This window comes from Sorex fumeus, unplaced genomic scaffold (assembly GCF_029834395.1).
Source record: "Sorex fumeus unplaced genomic scaffold, SorFum_2.1 ptg000036l, whole genome shotgun sequence".
NCBI classification, from domain to species: Eukaryota; Metazoa; Chordata; class Mammalia; order Eulipotyphla; family Soricidae; genus Sorex; species Sorex fumeus.
The window spans coordinates 18,536,833-18,557,003 of record NW_026606093.1 but is presented as its reverse complement, the minus strand read 5'-3'; the positions used below and the strand labels follow the sequence as shown (position 1 = coordinate 18,557,003).

The following is a 20,171-nucleotide window of genomic DNA, read 5'->3' as shown; positions in this document are numbered from 1 at the left end:
AGCATTAAAAGTACAGACAATCATTTTTGTTTTTCTGCATTTTGGCAGCCCATGTCTGCCTTGGTGTTTTATCAGCTTCTCCTTCCATATCCTTCTCGACTCTGCATAATCAGGGCTAGGGGAATGAGATCCATTTATTACTGGATTTGGCATATCAATTTGGTCTATTTGGCATAGATCACGGATAGCTTGCCAGGCTCTGCCGTGTGGGTTGGATATTTAAGGATATTTAAGGTATCCGGAAAATTATTAAATAAATAAATAATTTAAATAAATTATTAAATAAATATCCTTTATGTGGTATATAAAGAAACAAAGCTAAAGAATATGCAGTGTCCAATGGAAAAAAAAAACCCTTGAACTCTAGCAGAAAGAAGTCACCAAGTTAGATTTGGGAGGGAGGAATAGAGCAGATTAAGGGGAATTAACGGTGATGGAGGGTGCTGGCAAATTTTGCACTGATGATGGTGATACAGTAGCATTGCATGTCAAAAGTAGAAGGATTAACACTATTATAAACCACATTACCTCATGTATAGCACGATAGCACTGTCCTCGCATTGTTCATCAGTTTTCTCGAGCGGGTATCAGTAACGTCTCACAATAAATTGTGAGACTTGTTGTTACTTCTTTTTTTTTTTGCATATCTAATATGTCACTGGTAGCTTGCCAGTCTTTGCCGTGCAGGCAAAATACTCTCAGTAGCTTGCCTGGCTCTCTGAGAGGGGCGGAGGAATTGAACCTGGGTCGGCTGTGTGCAACCTTACCCACTACGCTATCACTCTAATTAAAAATCAAAATAACACGTTTCCATCTAATGGAATATACTATTATGTATACACAGTGGACAGGTAGTACATTCATAAAAAAATTGGGTGGATGCTTGGGGCCACACCTAGAAGTACTCATGGCTTACTCCTGGCTCTGTGCTCAGGGATTACTTCAGTTGGTATTAGGGGACTATATGCAGTGCTGGGATTGAATCAGAATTCGCTGCATGCAAGGAAAGTACTCAAATCTCTGTAATATCTCTATGATCCCCATATTTTTTAAAAGTAAAAAAAAAGTCAAAGTTTGCCTTTAAATACAGGCATATAAGAATTTCTTTACTCATACCTTCTTGTAGCAAACAAGCAATTCCCATTTGCACTTGAGGTTACTAACTCTCTGCTGTATTGTTCCAGCACACTCTGGAAAACAAAGGTCTGGAAAAAACGTTGCCTGATAATGGTAACCCTGAGTCACATGTGGAACATTAGTTTCAATTAAAAACATTATTTCAATTCAATTGTTTTCAATTCATCTTATTCAATGAATAAAATGAGAAACAAATTGAAAATTAGGTTTTGAGTTATATTAAGTTAGAGTTAGCACTCAATTGTGCATGATACTACCTAATGGCTACTAAACTGTGCAGATGTGAGCTTTCCACATGGCGGTTACATGGGAAGCATTTAGTAGGTTTTGTACTAGCACTTAAATAAATTATAAAGAAGTGTTCAGGGAGAAAAAAGAAAAGGCTTCTCAAACGTGTTTTTTGCTTTTTTTTTTAATCTTTGTTTTTGTGCCACACCTGGAGGTTCTCAGGGCTTACTCCTGCCTCTGTGCTCAGGGATCACTCCTCATGGGACTCAGGGGACCCCATGTGGTGTCAGGGATTAAACCCAGGTTGGTCAGATTCCAGACAAACACCTTACCCCTGAACCATCTCTCCAGGCTCTCAAAAATGTATCTTTTTAAATTATTATAGTTTAGGTTATATGTTTTTAGAGTCACTGTCACTGTCGTCTCGTTGTTCATCAATATTTGCTTGAGCGGGCCCAGTAACATCTCCATTTTGAGACCTGTTGTTACTGTGTTTGGCATATTGCATATGTACGGGGAGCTTGCCAGGCTTTGCTTTGCGGGCGAGATACTCTTGGTAGCTTGCCAGGCTCTCCGAGAGGGGCAGAGGAATCGAACTGGGCCACGCTGGCTGCATACAAGGCAAATGCCCTACCACTGTGCTGTTGTTCTGGACATTTTTTTATGTATTGTCATGGTATACAAACATCTCTCCCCTTCTCCCCACCCCACCTTGTTTTTTAGTGGAGGGCACACCAGCAGGGCTTACTTCTGGCTCTGAACTCAGGAGCCACTCCTGGCAGGGCACCCAGGCAACCATCTAGAGGGCCAGAGATCAAATCCGGTTTAGCCCTGTGCAAGGGTTATACTTTCTTGTACTTTCCATTGTAATTGCTTGGGTCCTGGTGTGTTGAGGCTGGACTGAGCAATCTCAGGATGAGCCCATGCAGACTGCACCGCACAATGGGCAGGAACATAGGCAAAATTTCTCGTGTGTCCTGACTGGTTTGGATGAAGGTGAGTATCTTTTCCTTTAAGCTGCCTTCAGTAAATAATTTCATAAATTTCAGTTTATTGAAAAAGGCAGTTTTCCTTTTCTCACAGAAGCCTGGCTTGTCTTTGACATGCAGATTTCAGGTGCTAGCCCAGTCTGATCCTTGACATAGATTCCAGGTGCTAGCTCAGCCTAGTCTTTAGGATGTAGATTTTGGGTGCTTCTAGCCCAGGAAAGCTTTTGGTTTCGGTTTTGATCCACTGATCTGCAGATGCAAGGAAACAATACATGCCTGTCTCAATGTTCTTTCTGTAACTTCTTTTGATTATGGCATCATATTGTGCCCTTTAGAGGTATGATGATCAATAAAAGGAGACATCAGGATGCTCTGCCTTTTGTCACAGAATTAGAGCAAGTCCAGTGATCCTCTATGAATATAATTTCTCTCAAGTTCCTTGTCTCAGCACCTCCAACTGAATGAATATTCATGCAACACTGGTGGACCAACATTTCTTTACTAATAAAATTTCACTTGGTTGAAGTTAGCAGAATCTTCACAGAGATACTAAAGTTCATAGTTGTCTTTACTGTCCTTTGAAATGCAAGAATCTTTGGAATTGGGTTTCGTGTTCCAGTGCAGGTCCCCATCCTACCCTGCAAGAAGGGACAGTCATTCCTCTGTTCATTTTACCAACAATTTGAGGTGGAGGAGGGCAGAAGTCATAAACATGGGAAAAATTTTGCTGGGAAGAAGGGAATACTTACAGCATTGTTGTTTTAGCAAACGGAATACCAATAAAGATAAGTGAGTCAAAGAAGGCAGCAAATAGCTGACTAAGAGCAGCTATACTGAGGAGCGTGGCCATGTGGCTGGGGAGTACTACCCAGTGAAGAACAGAGTCATAACAGAGGGAGACAATAGGGAACAGTAAGAAGTCTAAAAGCAGAATGACAAGAGTTTACTGCTTTGTGCTCTCCTATTCACTTAGGCGCCACCTCATTCCTATTTCTTACTTACTTCAGCCAGTAAAAATAGGGGCTCAATCACATCTCTCTCTACTTGCAATTCAAAATGAATCAGTTCCTGAGCCAACTTGTCCTCTGTCTCTCCACAGAGTTTGAGCATTTTCCTGTAACAGAAGGGGGAAAAAAATCATACTAAATACCATAGAAAGAAATGTATCACTCATCACCATGCTACAGAGATGACTCCATACCCTGTACCTCATCAGGGTCTGTCTCTTCAGGGGCAACCTAGGGTGGGGGGATAAGTCCCCCCACATGTTCCAAAAGAGTCCAGTTAGCCAAATCCCTTCAGAACCCAATTGCCATCATACTCACAACCAATTTCCACCAGCTCAGACAAGCCTCATCCATGAGGGAATCTACTGAAAAACCCAGGACCTCCCTGCAGCTCCCTGTGCATGCAGGAGCCTGGCAGTCATGTCTCTGAACTTGCCTCTGGTGCCCTATAAGCTCATTAATAGTCATGATCCAGAGACTCACAAATAAATCTCTTAGAAGAGAGTAATACAAGAGCAACACACTGTAGTGACACCTCCGTACCCCAAAGTCATCATCCAGTTAAAGAAAAAAAATTAAATTAACCTTAGCTATATCACCGTATTAAAAATTTTAGAATTCCTGGAGCAATATCTCAAACTCTTCACCACTGATGTATCAAGAATAGAACACCACATTTGATGTGGTGTAAAAAAGCAACCAACCTCAAAAAAAATACACACACACACACACACACACACACACACACACATATATGCACACAAGACTCAACCTGTTATCAACATCTTATTATCTCTTATACAAAGGCTTAATTGCTCCAGGGTAAAATACAACAATCTTCATACACTTTCCTCTAAGGAAAATTTTTTGAATCATTTTTAGCAGATTATTCATAACAAGTAGTATAAAATAAATTATTTAGATCTGGCTTTGGGGACAGGTTTTGAGGGTCAGGGTGGAAACATCAGAATATGGTGGTGGTAAGGTGTAATGGTAGTGGAATTGGTGTTAGAATATTAAATTTAATAAATTATGTGAACAACTTTATAAAAATTTTAAAATAAAAAATAAAATAAATTAACTAGTGAATTTAGAATAAAATGTGGAGATGAATTGAGGTGTTAAAACTTGCTCTATTTGCTTTTTTTAAAAAATTATTTATTTATTTTTTATTAGTGAAACACCATGAGGTACAGTTATAGAAAACTTGTTCTATCTGCTTTCATTTCTGGAATCATCAGTTTGATAAATGATACTGAGTACTTACTATGTGCCTTGGGGAAAGGGTTGGGGAAGTGATGTGCAAATCTAAGAGCAATGTAGAGAGAGTATATTCAGAGAGGATGATTTCACAAGCATCAAAAGAGACACACATCTATCTTTTCTGAGTGCATTCAAGAAATTAGCTAAAATAGATACCAGAGTAAGCATCTTCAAACTCAAAAAAAAACTTAATTTCAATAGGTTCTAGTAGATAGAAATCTCTTGCCCTTAAACCATGAAAGCTTATGTAATATAGCATGAACAGGTGTTTATCCATTGGAAAATAGGAATAAAAATAATTCCAATACTTTAATAATGAGTAAATAAAAAGTTGAAACAGTAAAAACTGAAGCATTATTTCTGAGATTGTAATATGTAAAAATGTCAATTTCTCCTGTAAGTTATATAAGTAGACCACCCTTTACATAGTAGCATGTTAACTGAAATTAACATAAAATGTTTTAATAATTTATATAATTACTAAAGTTATAAAACATATTTCCTCTTTAATAAGGATCAGTTGTCTTTAGTCATGTACAATTAGGTTGTTTTGCTTTATATAATTTCATTTTGCATATACTACCTTTTTTTTTTTTTATTTTGGGGCCTCTTCTGCCAGTGCTGTGGGCGACTCTTGATGGTCCTCACGGGACATGCCAACTAGGGATCAAATCCCACTGAGCTATTTCTTAGACAAATACTACCACTTATTAACCCTTCCCATCATCAATATACTTTGGCTCTAACATTCAATGTTGCAGTATATATACTTTTACAGTCTTTCTCTAAATGTATATGAATTTCTCTGTGCAAAGAGAAGCTAATATGCATACTTTTTTCTAGATTATTAGAATACTGCTCCCCAAAGTGATTATGTTACCTTCACTATCACCAGTAGAATCAGAGTTCTTCTCTCTTACAGCTCTTGGTACTGTGAAATACTGTAGTTTCTGCTAAGCTGGAAGATAAGAGATGTCATCTAACTTTGGTTCTAATCCACATTCCTTGACTACTGGTGAAACTGGTTATCATTACATTATTCATGTTGTTTAGGGTCCTTCTTTCATAAAGTGACTATCCATACCAAATTTCAATGCATAATTATTTCAATGCATAATTATATATTTTATAGTGATTTTTTTTGCAAAAAGGTCAGATACAATCATTATTTGAAGTTTTTTTTTAAGTTTATCAACCAATTTTTGTACCGAGAAAATAACAGTGCAATGATTATACAGTAGAAATTTCTAAGTAAATTTATTTATAAGTAAACATTATATTTATTATTATATTGTAAATAAAAGGCCCTCCCATTGTTCATCGATTTGCTCGAGCGGGCCCAGTAACATCTCCATTGGAGACTTTGTTGTTACTGTGTCTGGCATATCGAATACGTCACGGGGAGCTTGCCAGGCTCTGCCGTGGGGGTGAGATACTCTCGGTAGCTTGTTGGGCTCTCCGAGAGGGGTGGAGGAATCGAACTCGGGTCAGCCATGTTGGCTGCGTGCAAGGCAAATGCCCTACTGCTGTGCTATCACTCCAGCCCATTATATTGTAAATACTATAAATAAATTATAGGTGAAATATGATAGTCTTTCATTATTTTTGTAATAGGATCTATTTAAATTTATTTGTAATTCCATATATTTACACATATGAGTGCCATAAATTCAAATTACTTTTTATTTTTGATGTAAATGTCACTTCTTAAGTTCTAGGTTCATCTTTGCGTTGTCTCGATGCTTCTGGTGATATTTAGCTATATATTTTTAATGTTAGTTTATAATTAAAAAATAGCTATTGACTCGCAACTAGAAAAAATATCTTCACGTATTACAGATGAAATGATAGGCAGGATATCAAAGTCTCTTTGAGCGTCATAATCCTTCAGAATTTTGAATTTACTGCTCAATAATCTAGTATACACCATTGCTTTCGGCAAGTCTGGAAGTATTTCAATTTCTCACTCTATTTAGACAGTCTCCCAGGGGTGTGGAGAAGGACTAGGTTTGAGTGACTCATGGCGCTTGACTATAATTCAACTTACATTTGTGGTATCACTATTCAGCCCCAAAGATGGACTATTTCAGAGATTCCTGGTGCTGCGATTATTGTGCCCTCTGAGTGAGTGAAGGATGAAGGATGAAGGATGTTGGCTCTATTGCTTACCCTACTTCAGATGGGAGTCAGCTTTTGGGGATGTACAAAGGACAGTTTCCAGTCAGCACATGCTCTGCAGCTCACAGAATGTTGTTGCTGTTGTCCTGCTTCTCTTTTTCCAATACGTGTGACAACGTATATTTTAAGAAAAACATACCTTTCCTCGTAGTGGACTTTAGAAAAGCACAGACTAGATGTATGTATTCAGTCTGCTATCTTTACCTAGAAACTCCCCACTCCTCCATCTCTTTACTTTCTTCCTTCATTTATTTTGTTTTTTGTTTGGGGTCACACTGAGATATACTGGAGGTCATTTTCTGATTGGTGCTCTGGGGTCACTCCATCAGTGCTCATAAAATAATGAGGTGCAGAATGAGCCTCGTACTCCTGCATGCATGACACGCATGGCAGCCCTTTAATTTAGCTGTCGGGCCCTCCTCTATCTACTTTCTTGTTTGTTGTGTCATTATGATTTAGGCATATTTTAAGATGCAGAATACAATGGATTTTGTTTTTCTACTTGAGATCCTATATAAGCAGTCCAATCCATTATGATCACAAATACATGTACAGATATGCAGTAATTTGCATTATCTATTTTTATTCTATTTTTCCTATTATTTTTCTCTTTCAATACATGCCATAAACTTTTTTTCTACTTCATTTTCTTGATTCTTAAATTAGTTTTAAAATTATGCATTTTATTTCTAGTTATAGTTATTCTTTACAAATGGGTACACCTGATTTTTTAATAACTTTATTCTCCTTTTAAACAATACAGGAGTTTGAAATACTGATTACATTTTCAATATTTAATGCTGTGATTTTATGGCATTTTAGGTTTCACTTTGCTTTAAATCTCCCCCCCGACACACACACAAATTAACTATTGTTATATTGTAATTTTTAAAAGTTTATATTTCTTTTCTGTTTAAAAATTTGGTTTTTGTGACATATCTGATGGTAATCAGGTCTTACTCCTGGCTCTGCACTCAGGGATCAATCATGACAGGCTCAAGGGGCCATACAAGGTGTCAGGAACCGAACCCAGGTCAGCCATGTACAAGCCAGCACTCTCCCCACTTTACTAACTTGCTAGCCCCTCTTTATTTATTTATAATGAATATGTCACAGAATATGTCACCACAATAATGGGTAATTGTGGCCTAGTTTATTTTGAACTGAGATAAGCAGATGTAGAATGAGCTCTCTGCCCTCCCACGATGTTCCTAAAAGAAGGGTGAATTTTATAGGTGTCTTCTCACTTTTTACTCTAAGTTAAGTTTAAGTTTCACTAGAAACTATGCTAGCTCCTTTTCAAGCTAAAGATTGTCCTGAGGAACACACATTATAAATTTTTCATTAGTTCTGTGTTTGCTTTCCTATGACTTGCTCAAATTTTTCAAAAAAAAATCAAATTTCCTTTCTTGTTATATACCTAAAAATTACCACTCTGTGTTAAGATTGTGTATAAACATGTTCTAGTCACCCCTTTAAGTCATTCATCTAAGTTTTCCAATGTATAAAATTACATAAAATTATATATGTTAATAAAAATGTATATACATTTCTCTTGTAAATCTGTCTTTTATCTGCTGAATTTGCAGGGTTCCAGTCAAAAGACCAAAAGTGGGTAGAGAGAACTGGATGGTTTTTCAACCCTATACAAATGACCACCTTTTTCCCACCTGCTTATTGTCTCTTTTATGATGGGGTGTTGGTAACGGTGATGCAGCAGGAACTGCATACTCATGACAGTACTCATGTACATGGTTATAACACATGAACATTTGGTCATGGTGCATGCGTGCATGTGTGTGTGGGGGGGGGAGGGGGGAGTGGTCGCACACTTAATTGTAGTGGATCACATTTTGTGATATGGTGAGGGGTGAAGGATTAAATTTGCGACCTCAGGTAAGCCAGCCAGGCTCTTCAGAACTGAGACATATCCTCAAGCCCCTACTCATTTTTTTTTAAAGTTACTCTGCTTCTGGGTGGAAACTATTTCATAAAACTCTAATTAGTTCTTTCTGTAAGAAAAATGAAGTAGCAACTTCCATAGATACTTATATGAAGACTTTTCCTTTGAATTTTGAGTATGGCTTATTTTATCATATAAAGGCCCTCCCGTTGATCGTCGATTTGCTCGAGCGGGCCCAGTAACGTCTCCATTGGAGACTTTGTTGTTACTGTGTCTGGCATATCGGATACTCTCGGTAGCTTGCCGGGCTCTCCGAGAGGGGCGGAGGAATCGAACTCGGGTCGGCCATGTTGGCCGCTTGTAAGGCGAACGCCCTACCTGCTGTGCTATCGCATTTTATCATATAATCCTTTCTTATTATTTTTTGTACAATAAGTAAAGATACTACACCACTTTTTCCTGATATTTATTTTGGCTGGTGAATGGTCTGTTAAAAGTCTAATGGTTCTTTATAAATAATTATCTTTTTCTTTCTTCTTTTCTTTTTGTGTTCAGGCCATGTCTGGCTCTATGCTCAGGGTCTGCTAAGCAATCCTGAGGAGACTATGCAGTGCCAAGGACCCAGCACGATCTCAGCCCATGGAGCTGTCTCTCTAACCCTACTTATCTTTTTATTTATTTTAAATGTCTCTCTTTTCACTTGTAACTGTTTTATAATAACGTATGTAGGGAGGAATTTTAACAAAAAGTCACGCTAGGTCAAGAAATTCTGTTTCTTAAATTTAAAGATGTTTTCTCTTCAAATCTTGGCAAGAAAAAAGTCAATCATAATTTTTTTTCTATTTTCTTCATCACCCTATAAACTACCACTAGTAATCAGTGCAAGAACCACTATTATTAATGCCTCTCAATTTTATGTATAGTCTTATCCCTTATACTTCATTTACTCATTCAAGGATGCAAAATTTCAGATGTTTTCAAGTTCAAATACTCTCCATTTGTGTTCAACATATCCACTAAGCACTGTAATGAAATACAAAAACATTTCAGGATAATTTTAATTGTAGCTTTGTAGCAATGTCCACCTGTTGTTCATCGATTTGCTCGGTGGGACTAGTAATGTCTCTGTTGTGAGACTTGTTGTTACTGTGTTTGACATATTGAATATGTCACGGGTAACTTACCAGGCTTTGCTGTGAGGGCGAGATAGCATCAGTTGCTTGCCGGGCTCTCCGAGAGGGCTCCAGTTGGGAGCGATAGCACAGCGGGTAGGGCATTTGCCTTGCACGCGGCTGACTAGGGATAGATTCCTCCGCCCCTCTTGAAGAGCCCAGCAAGCTACCGTAAGTATCTCGCCTGCACTGCAAAGCCTGGCAAGCCCGTGACATATTCAATATGCCAAACACAGTAACAAGTCTCAAAATGTTACTGGGCTCGCTCGAGCAAATCGATGAACAATGGGAGGACAGTGACAGAATTTTAATTAAAAATTATTATTATTTGTTTTTTCCCTGATTTGGCAAGTTAAATTAATTCTTCTATAAAGGACTTCTGTCAATATTTTAAAGTTAATTTTACATAAAATTTACAATTTTTTATGTTTTTCTGTTATTTTTAGAATTGATATACTAATTCTCCTATTGTTTTTTTTTTCTCCTACCTGTTGTTTTTTGTCTCTTGACAATTTTATTTCGTTTATAAAATACAATTATCTAGGCAAAAAATCAGCACAGGTTATTCCTCTGTGAATCCTATAAATTCTGACATCTGACACTGAGCTTAATTTATACTTCTGCTAAAGCCCCACAGACTTCAAGGGTTTTTCCAGCAATTTTGGGTAATTTCTTCATGTGGGAGATTTTTTGATGCACAGACAATAAATGAATTTAGGTATAGTTTCTAATTTTTCACTGGCAACGTTTTTTCAATGTTGCAGCTTCAGCCAGACTTTAGGAACCTGAGTTTTCCAGAGCATTTTTAGGCTCCATTCTCATTAAGGAGAGGGACTTCCATAGATTTGGCACACACCAATGCATGGCATCATCTTACCCAAGAAGAGTGTCATCTCCCAGGATAGCAGACCCTTCCATCAAACACTGAGCCAATGTTGTCAAAGGCAATTTTTTCTGAAAGAGGGGAAAATGCAATGAAAACCACTTTAAAAGTCATCTGCTTATGCTAACAACAGTTAAAAGTCAAATATTTGCATGGAAAGCATATTAGCTAAGAAAAACACTCATTCAAATATGTTTAAATTAACATTCATAGGATACAATGGGGCTGGAGAAACAGCACAGCAGGTAGGGCATTTGCCTTAGAGAGTCCGGCAAGCTACCAAGAGTATCTTGCCCTCAGGGCAGAGTTTGGCAAGCTATCCATACTCCATATGCCAAAAACAGTAACAAGTCTCACAATAGAGATGTTACTAGTGCCTGCTTGAGCAAATCGAACAATGGGAGGACAGTGCTACAAAGCTACAGGATACAATGATGTGTCAGATATGTCAGAATTCAGAATAAAGCTGAATTCAAGTTGCTAATTTAGAAAATAAACCGAATTTTATGCTGAATTTTAAAATAAAGTGGAATATTAACAAGGAAAAATGGACAAGACTTCAATGTTATGTAACCAAAAATTTACACAAAACCTTTAATTTCTAAAAGCCAATCCAATATCCAATAAATGTATTGTCCCTTTTTAAATTTATTTTATTTTATTTATTTTTGCTTTTTGGGTCCAATCCAGTGATGCACAGGGGTTACTCCTGGCTCTGCACTCAGGAGTCACTCCTGGCGGTGCTTGGGGGACCAAATGGGATGCTGGGAATCGAACCCGGGTTGACTGCGTACAAGGCAAATGCCCTACCCACTGTGCTATCACTCTAGCTCCCATCCCTTTTTTTAAACAAGAGACCATGAGGTTCTTGTTTTAAAACAAGAGAGAAGCTCACACATAATTACAATAGACAGCATCCAAATGTAGGCACACTCCAAAAATACAAAAATGACCCATAAGCACAATAAAAAGTGTTTAAATTAGTAATTAAAAGAATAGCAAAGCCATAATAAGATACCATTCACTAGGCTGGCCATGAAAATATTATAATGCATACCTTTTAAAAACAAAAATATTCTTGAGTGTGAGAAGTGTAGGTCTGTATACATCATTGGTAGAATTGTGAAATAGCACAATTCTATAGAAACTTAAGTGGCAGTAGTTTAATAGGTTAAAAAATTTTACTACCTGGCATAACAACTCTAATCTTGGGTAGCACTGCACTGTAGCACTGTCCTCCCGTTGTTCATAGATTTGCTTGAGTGGGCACCAGTAACGTCTTCATTGTGAGACTTGTTGTTACTGTTTTTGCCATATTGAATATGGGTAGCTTGCCAGGCTTTGCCATGCGGGCAGAATACTCTCAGTAGCTTGCTGGGCTCTCTGAAATTGGCGGAGGAATCAAACCAAGTTCAGCCACGTGCAAGGCAAATGCCCTACCCACTATGCTATCACTCCAGCTCAATCTTGGGTATATACTCAAATATAACTAAGCCCCAATGGCCAAACAAAAACATATACATGGATATGAATGACAGCACAATTCACAATAGCCATTGTATAAATAGCCCAAAGTTCTGTCAACAGGTAAGTGAATAAACAAAATATGCTACAATTATAGAAATGAGTATTATTTAGTCATGAAAAGAAATGAAGGAATGAAGTCCTGATACATAAAGGAAGTCAAAAACAATCATGCAGGTAAAATCAGTCAAGCAAAAATTTAAAAAAAAAACACCACTGTATGATTCTACCTACAAATATTTAGATTAAGAAATCCCTCCACATAGAAAGATTGGTGATTATCAGGGACTGGAAATAAAGAAAACAGGAAAGAATGCTGAATGGACAGGCAGTTTTCTTTTCTGATGATGAAAATGTTGTGGAAGTAATACAACAGTTGCCCAACACCTTAAATATCAAATGTTGTGAACTGTATACCTGGGGGGGGGGGAGTGTCTGGGTCACATTTTGAGCTGTGATCAAAATTTACTTCTGGGTATGTGTTCAGGGCTCACTCCTGGAAGTGGTTGGGGGATCATCGGTAGTGCCTGGAGGTTAGTGGGGGCAGACTGAACCTAGGCTGGCCTCTATATGTGTTAGCAAGAACTTTATGTGTTATACTATCTCTCCAGCCTTGAATTGTACATTTAAAATAGTTAAAATGAAAAATTCTATATGTTAGATGGCAGTAAAATGTTGGGATCTCAGCAGCTAGCCGGAGACTTTGACCAAATCCCCTGCCCCTGGAAACAAGAGCCAGCCCTGTTTACAAAGACCCAGGGGGCCTCTCCAGCATTCCCCACAGGATATGGTTGAGAATGAGGGACAAGACTGTGCAGACCTACCCATATTGTTAACCCAGCGCTAAAAGCAGGATATGTAAATCATTAACTGTAGGAGCCCTATTAGAGTAGCCTGTCCCCTCCCCTCCAGTGTGGGATCCCCCCCCTCCTGCCCCCAGTGTATGTATAAAAGAATCCCTGGGTAGGGGCCAATAAACAGAGAACTGCTTGACTGACCATCAGACTCCCTGCCTCTGTGGCTTTGGCAGGAATCCAGGAATCCGGAGGAGGTGTGAAGAGGGACAGGGCAGAGGCTTTTCCCCTACCCACTCCCTCCCCTTTAGGGAGTAAGTCTGGTGACTGGGGGGGTCCAGTTTGCTTGGGGTCGACTGGCCAGGACCCCGACAGTAAAAGAAGGTGAGAGAAAATACAAGCAGTCAGACAGAAGCATGCTGCTATAAGGATAGCATGACCAAGCATTTAAAACTCTTTAGAATTAAACCACTCAACACAAAATTAAAACTGGATCACATTCTTAGGCCTGTTATCAACACTGCTACACAGATATTTAAGTGGAAAGCCACTGAAGTCTATCCAGCTCAGAGTCTTCTGTGTTATTACATGGAGAATATCAGTCATTCATTAATCTATGAATTGTCTATACAAGCGCCACATTGGTGATGAATCGGACTAGACACGGCTCTTTTAGAAATTATATCTAGCATAGGGAGACAAATAACAAACACAAAAATTATGAAGGAGTGCTTCGAACAATAGGAAGTAGCATAACGGGTAGAGTGTACTGATGTGAGGAATAGAGAAAGACTGGAGAAAACCAGCTCAGAGGGATGTTACATTTTAGGTACCTGAAACAAGAGAGTCAACATATCTCAAGAAGATTTGGGGAAGAACATTTTAGGCAAAGGAAACTGTAAGTACAAAGGTCCACTAGGGGCACTAACATGACCAACTACAAGTACCCAAGGAGTCCAACATGGCTGAAGCGACAGAGGCGGAGGAGAGGGGCTAGGCTGTCTACAGTCTTGGCCAGATGCAGCACAGGGGCAAAGCATGCATGTGAAGGGCGTCTGTACAACATTACAGGGCTTATTTTAAGACCTTGTTCAAATAAAAATAAATCAATTTTTTTGACAAACAACTTTAGGACTTGAGAGGAATCAAGCTGTGGAAATATTTTTTTAGCGCCTCAGTCATCAGAACTTAAGAAGATGATTTGAATATCTGGAGATACATGTATTCTAAGACAGCCTTCAGCATTTTTACACTTTGGTTCAGTATCTACTTTACTAGGTTCACAGACAGAGTTAGAGCCAACCTTTCTCTACCTCAGACCAGCACTGGTCCACAGACTGGTGGCTGAAGATCACTGTTCTAAGGTATCTCCAGGTAAGATGCTGGAGAAGGGCAGATAGATGGCCAGCCACCAAAAAGTGATATGGAGTCGAAGTTAATGTAGTTCCTGAGGAAAGACCAGGTAAAGGAGGTGAATTGGGTACATTAGAAGAGTTGTGTGAACAATACCCAATAATCCAAGGGGTCTAAAATGTATCCTTCTCCTGACATTTTGACATGTCCACACCATCACAGTAAAATAACTTTAACTTGTGAGAGTTAAGTCGTAACTGCAAATGAAATGTGAAATTCTTGGAAAAAAAACTGAAATGAAATGGGAAATTCTTGGCAAAATCTTGAGTAAGCAATTCACTATTAATGCACTCAGACTCTATTCTCTAGTGTCTTAAGATGCTTAGGTACACATTTCCAGATACTTGATTGAAGACACAAGAACATTTCCTTAGGAGAGCATCTATTTCTATCACCGTTTTAAAAGTTATTTAAAGCACATTTTAAAAAAAAAACTGAATGAAGTGGTTTACAAATAGAAGCAGGAATACATTTTTTTTTAAGTTCAGAGTAATGTATTAGTTCTTAATAACAGGTGATTTTGTCCTCTTAGACATTTGTCAAGGTCTAGAGACAATCTGAGTTGTTATAGCATGGAAACACTACTAGCATCTAGCAAAAACTGAAAAATTCGTATTTTGGGGGGGGTCACACCTGGCAATTCACAGGGATTATTCCTGGCTCTGCACTCAGGAATTACCCCTGGCTGTGCTCAGGGGACCATATGGGATGCTGGGAATTGAACCCGGGTTGGCCACGTGCAAGGCAAACACCTTATCCACTGTGCTATTGTTCCAGCCCAAGAAACTGAGCAATTCCTAAAAATAAGAAATTACCCAGCTGAGATCATAAAGTGTCAGGTAGAGAAATGGTTTGATGCATTAACCAGCACCACAATTTATGTTAATTAAACCACATTCAAGTGTGTCCCACCCACTACTGGTACACACTGGCATTAATGTGTTAAGTAATATGCCCCAATAATCTATCAGCAAGAAACCATGATGCCCAAAAGTAGAGAGAGAGAGTAAGAAAGAAGGTGTCTGCCACACAGGCATGGGGTCAGATGGGGTGAGGGAGGCGGAAGGGATACTGAGGACATTGGTGATGGAAAATGCACACTGGTTGGAAGAATGGGTGTTTAATCATTGTATGACTGAACTCAACCATGAAAGCTCTGTAACAGAATCTCACAATGAATCCATTAAAATAAAATTTTTTAAAAAATCTACAAGCAAGGACGTCACATCATGAACATCAAAAATACAGTGTTGTGGGACTGGAGTGATAGCACAGTGGGTAGGGTGTTTGTCTTGCACACAGCCGACCTGGGTTCGATTCCCAGCATCCCATATGATCCTCTAAGCACTGCCGGGAGTAATTCCTGAGTGCATGAGCCAGGAATAACCCCTGAGCATCACTGGATGTGACCCAAAATGCAAAAAATAAAAAATAAAGTCATGTTATTGCTCCTCTTCTACCAAAAAAAAAAAAAAGAAACCAAAAACCCACCCAAAAAAACAGACAAAAAATTCCCTCACCATTTCTGTTTGTGCAAAGCATTCAGAGGCCTATAATTCCCCAGTGGGATAGAATCTAAGCTCTTCTAAATGTCCATCAAAATCTGACACAGTAAGAGAATGTTGACTCTAACAAGCCTAAAGATAATTTCTAATATACTATGAGTTAGCTTCTTTTGGAGAAATACATCTTGAGGAAAGAATAATTTCTTCCATATATGGATAAAGATTGTAAAACAATACTTTCTGGAAATCAAGCAAAATCTAGCCCATGTATGACTAATAGTAGTCTAATTCCACAGAACTAGAATCAAGTGACTGACATTTATTAATGTCAGTGATGAAGGGACTGGAAAGTTTGTTAAAAAATTCAAACTAGAAAAACCAACTTTCTGGAATATGACTGCAAGAGCCCTTCTCCTAGCTAGTTCTAGCTTTTTCTAGTAACCTAACACTCTTAATAACAGTGAGATGCTCTTAGGTAGCAAATAGATTTTGTGACATGAGAAAGTAGTTCCTTTGAAGAAGTCTGACCATCTCATAGTGGGTGGCCACATGATCTTTTGATGGCCCGTGGAATCCAGTCGGTTAGGGCTCTAGTCCAGTGATCATCTCCAAATCGCTTTACGTGTCCAGGCCATCTGATTTTCAACACCTTGGCAAACGAGACCGCATCCCTGATTCTCGATCATAGATGGAGGTTGGAACTCCAGGTTCTTTCTCTCACTTGAGTGAAGCATGATACTCCAAGCATAGCTCTTTCAATTACTCTTTGGGAGAACCGAATAGTGTTCTCATCCTCATCCTGTTTGCGTAGGGCCCAGGTCTCTGAGGCATATGTTAATGCAGGAAGAACAGTGGAATCGAAGAGATGTGCCCAGAGCCAGAGGTTCTTTCTCCTATTAGCTATTTCCCCAATGTTCCTGAAGGCGTTCCAAGCCGCTCTTTTTTTCTGGCACAGTTCTGACTCCAAGTCGTTCCTCATGTTGAATTCTCAACCTAGGTACACGTAACTGTTGCATTCGGAGATGTTCGTTCCATTGAGAGTGAAGGGAACATCAGGAACAAGTCCGTATCTCATAAACATTGTCCTTGTGAGATTCATCTGTAGCCCGATCTTTCCACACTGACGGTCGAAGTCGGCCAGCATTTGTGCCACTTGGCTAATGTCTGGTGTTATTAGAACAATATCATCAGTGAAGTGGAGGTGGTGTAATTGCTGGCCATCTATCTTCACTCCCATTCCTTCCTATTCCAATCACCGCATAATGTTCTCGAGGGTGGCACTGAAGAGTTTCGGTTAAATGGTATCACCCTGCTGAACCCCTCTCATGACATCAATGATCATTTCCTTGTAGAATGGTGAGATCATGGTAGTGAATCCATAATACAGCTCATGGAGAATCCTCATGTATTGAGTTTGAACTCCCTATTTGGCTAGGGCTTCGAAGACCACTTCAGTCTCAACAGAATCAAAGGCCTTCTTTAAATCAATGAACGTTAAACAGATTGGCATCTTGAACTCCCAAGAAACCTCAATGAGCTTGGTTACCATGCAGATATGGCTGATCATGCTGAATCCTCTTCAGAACCCAGCTTGCTTGCATGGTTGTCCTTCATCTAGTGTTCTGCTAATCCTATTCAGGATGACTCGAGTGAACAGCTTGTAGACAACAGACAACAGGCATATCAGCCAATAGTTGCCAATGTCGTGGATGTCTCCCTTCTTGAATAGCAGAACAGTTCTGCTGGTTTTCCATTGGGATGAAACCTTGCATTCAGACAGGTAGCATGTGAAGAGCCAAGCCAGTGTATTGACAAGTACTGGCAGTGTTCAGGTCTGACCTTGTCTGGGCCGGGTGCTGTTCACTTCTTTACTGACGAAATGGCATGTCAGATTTCAGAAAGAAGAAAGTTGGGAATGACATATCCATCCTGCAGAATTTGGTATGTGGGCAGGTGGATGTGGCTATCAAAGAGATCCGAGTAGAAGTCATGGATAATCTTCTCCATTGCTCTTCTAGAAGATGTGATAGATCCATCAGGACATTGGAGGGCAGCCATCTTGGTTTTGTAGTTGGTGAAGGAGAGGCGGGCGTTGTGAATGCTTTTCCAGGCTTCTGCTGCATCTGCCAGGAGTGCTTCTCTTCTCTCTTTGAGGTCTTCCTTTACCACTTCTCTGCAATTCTTTTTGAGCTCAGACATTTGCTTGTGGTTGCCTGAGGCTAGTGCCAAGACTCACTGGCAAATAAGTTCGAGAGTTTTTGAAGACAGGTGTCTTTTTGTGGCTCTCTCTTTCTGTGTTTCTTGCACAATCATGGAGGAACTGAACGGTCGATTGTATTCTTTGTCAATGTTGTCAATAACAGCATCTTCTTATGTTGCCACAATAAGGCCAAAGAGCTTCCAGTTGGTTGTTCTGGGAGTTCTCTTTTTAAACTTTGCCACGCTTTCTCCCCACTCTGTGAAGTAGAACTTTGCACAAAGGAGACAGTGGTCTGATCCTGTTTTGGGACAACAGCGACATTGGGCCAGGCAAAACCATCAATTGAATATGATGTGGTCAATTTCATTGTGGAACCATCTACCGGGAGACTCCCATGTCCAACTTTTAATTTCAGCCTTCTGGAACTGTGAGTTACCATGGATGATCTTGGTCGACATGATGAACTCAGTCTCTCACCCTGTTCATTCCATTCTAGGCCATGAGTCCCGATGTGAAGTTCTTCGGCTGATCTTCTTGGTGCTATCTTGGCATTAAAATCACCGAAAATGATCTTGTAGAAGGTGTGGTCTTCTTTATAGAACTCCTCCAGCTCCATGTAGAACTTCTCAATGTCTTCTTCATTGTAGTTGGATGTTGGTGCATAGACAACAAAGAAACTTTGTTTGCAGTGAAACATAATCTATTTAAGTGTAATCGTCGGATTCGGGTTGTTAGGCATTCGAATGAATCAATGGTCTTGACCAAGTTCATGTTGACAAGGACACCAACACCACCGACGCGTCTTTTGTCGCATGTTCCGAGAACAGTTCTTCTCCAGTGTTAAAAATGTTGTGATGTGGTTGATACCTTCTTGTCTCGGTCAGACCAATGATTTTGTCCTTGATCTCTTGAGCTTGCACCATCAGATTATCGATGCATCCGATGCCAACGTACATGCATTGAAAGTACAGTCATTTTAGTCCTTCTTCATTTTGGCAGCCTAGTTTGGCTTTGAGATTTTATCAGCCTCTCCTTTATTTATTTATTTGCTTTTTTTGGTCATGCCTGGAGATGCTCAGGGGTTACTCCTGGCTTTGCACTCAGGAAATACTCCTGGTGGTGCTCAGGGGACCATACGGGATGCTGGGATTAGAACCATGCTCGGCCACATGCAAGGCAAATGCCCTACCCGATGTGCTATTGCTCCATCCCCTCAACTGCCTTTTAATTGATAAGAATTTTAATCAAAATAAACTTTTACTTTATCTCTATCACATCTATCTACAATGAATTACTGCTGACTCTTGAACAACATTGGTTTTACTGTGTGAGACAATGCAAGGGAGAGCACAGTTTGCAGTGTATGCCTGGTGGACTCCTGTTCAATCCGCACACAGTGTGGCCGCTCCAGTACCTCCAAGGAACTCTGCCAGCCACAGTCAGGGCAAGGAAGGACCCTTACAAACAAATTCAAGAGGGGACTGGAGAGGTAATGCAGCAAGGAAGGCACTTGCCTGACAATAGTGTTAATATTAATGGTTTAAGAACACAATTCCAGCCCTGAGCCCCTGCCTCTTCCTCTTCGCTCCCAATGCTGCGCTGGTCTTCTTCCCCACCCAGGTTAGTTTTTTGCCAGTATTCGAACCTGGGACTTGGCTTTCTCCCTGCAAGCGCCCCAGGCGTCCTCTCAGACGCTGGGACAAAAGCAGCCCTGAGCCTCTGCCTCTTCCTCTTTGCCCCCAAAGCCATGTTGGTCTTCTTCCCCACCCAGCCTTTACCCCCCCCCCCACACACACACCAGGTTTCCATGGGGGTGTGGCCTTTTCAGAAGTGGGCGTGGCTTTGGTAGCCGTGGATGGGCGTGGTCTAACTTTAGGTGGGCGGTTGCTCACGTGGTCACAGGTAATTTACTCACACCAAATAATCTAGTGTAACACCACAGTTCCCATACCTACACACCAACATGAAGAAACAA

At 39.8% G+C, this 20,171-nt stretch overlaps 1 protein-coding gene across 5 annotated transcripts in view; it reads right to left on the bottom strand.

Moving 5' to 3' along the window:
* The window catches only part of ARHGAP44 (Rho GTPase activating protein 44), a 227,317-nt gene that overhangs the window by 93,455 nt on the left and 113,691 nt on the right, over positions 1–20,171 (bottom strand). For all 5 annotated transcript variants that reach the window (XM_056117918.1, XM_056117919.1, XM_056117922.1 and 2 more), the window contains exons 4-5: positions 10,755–10,831; positions 3,357–3,468 (exon numbers count right to left, since the gene is read on the bottom strand). In XM_056117918.1, coding sequence (XP_055973893.1) covers positions 3,357–3,468; positions 10,755–10,831 — 189 coding nt within the window. The remainder of the gene's footprint in view (positions 1–3,356; positions 3,469–10,754; positions 10,832–20,171) is intronic.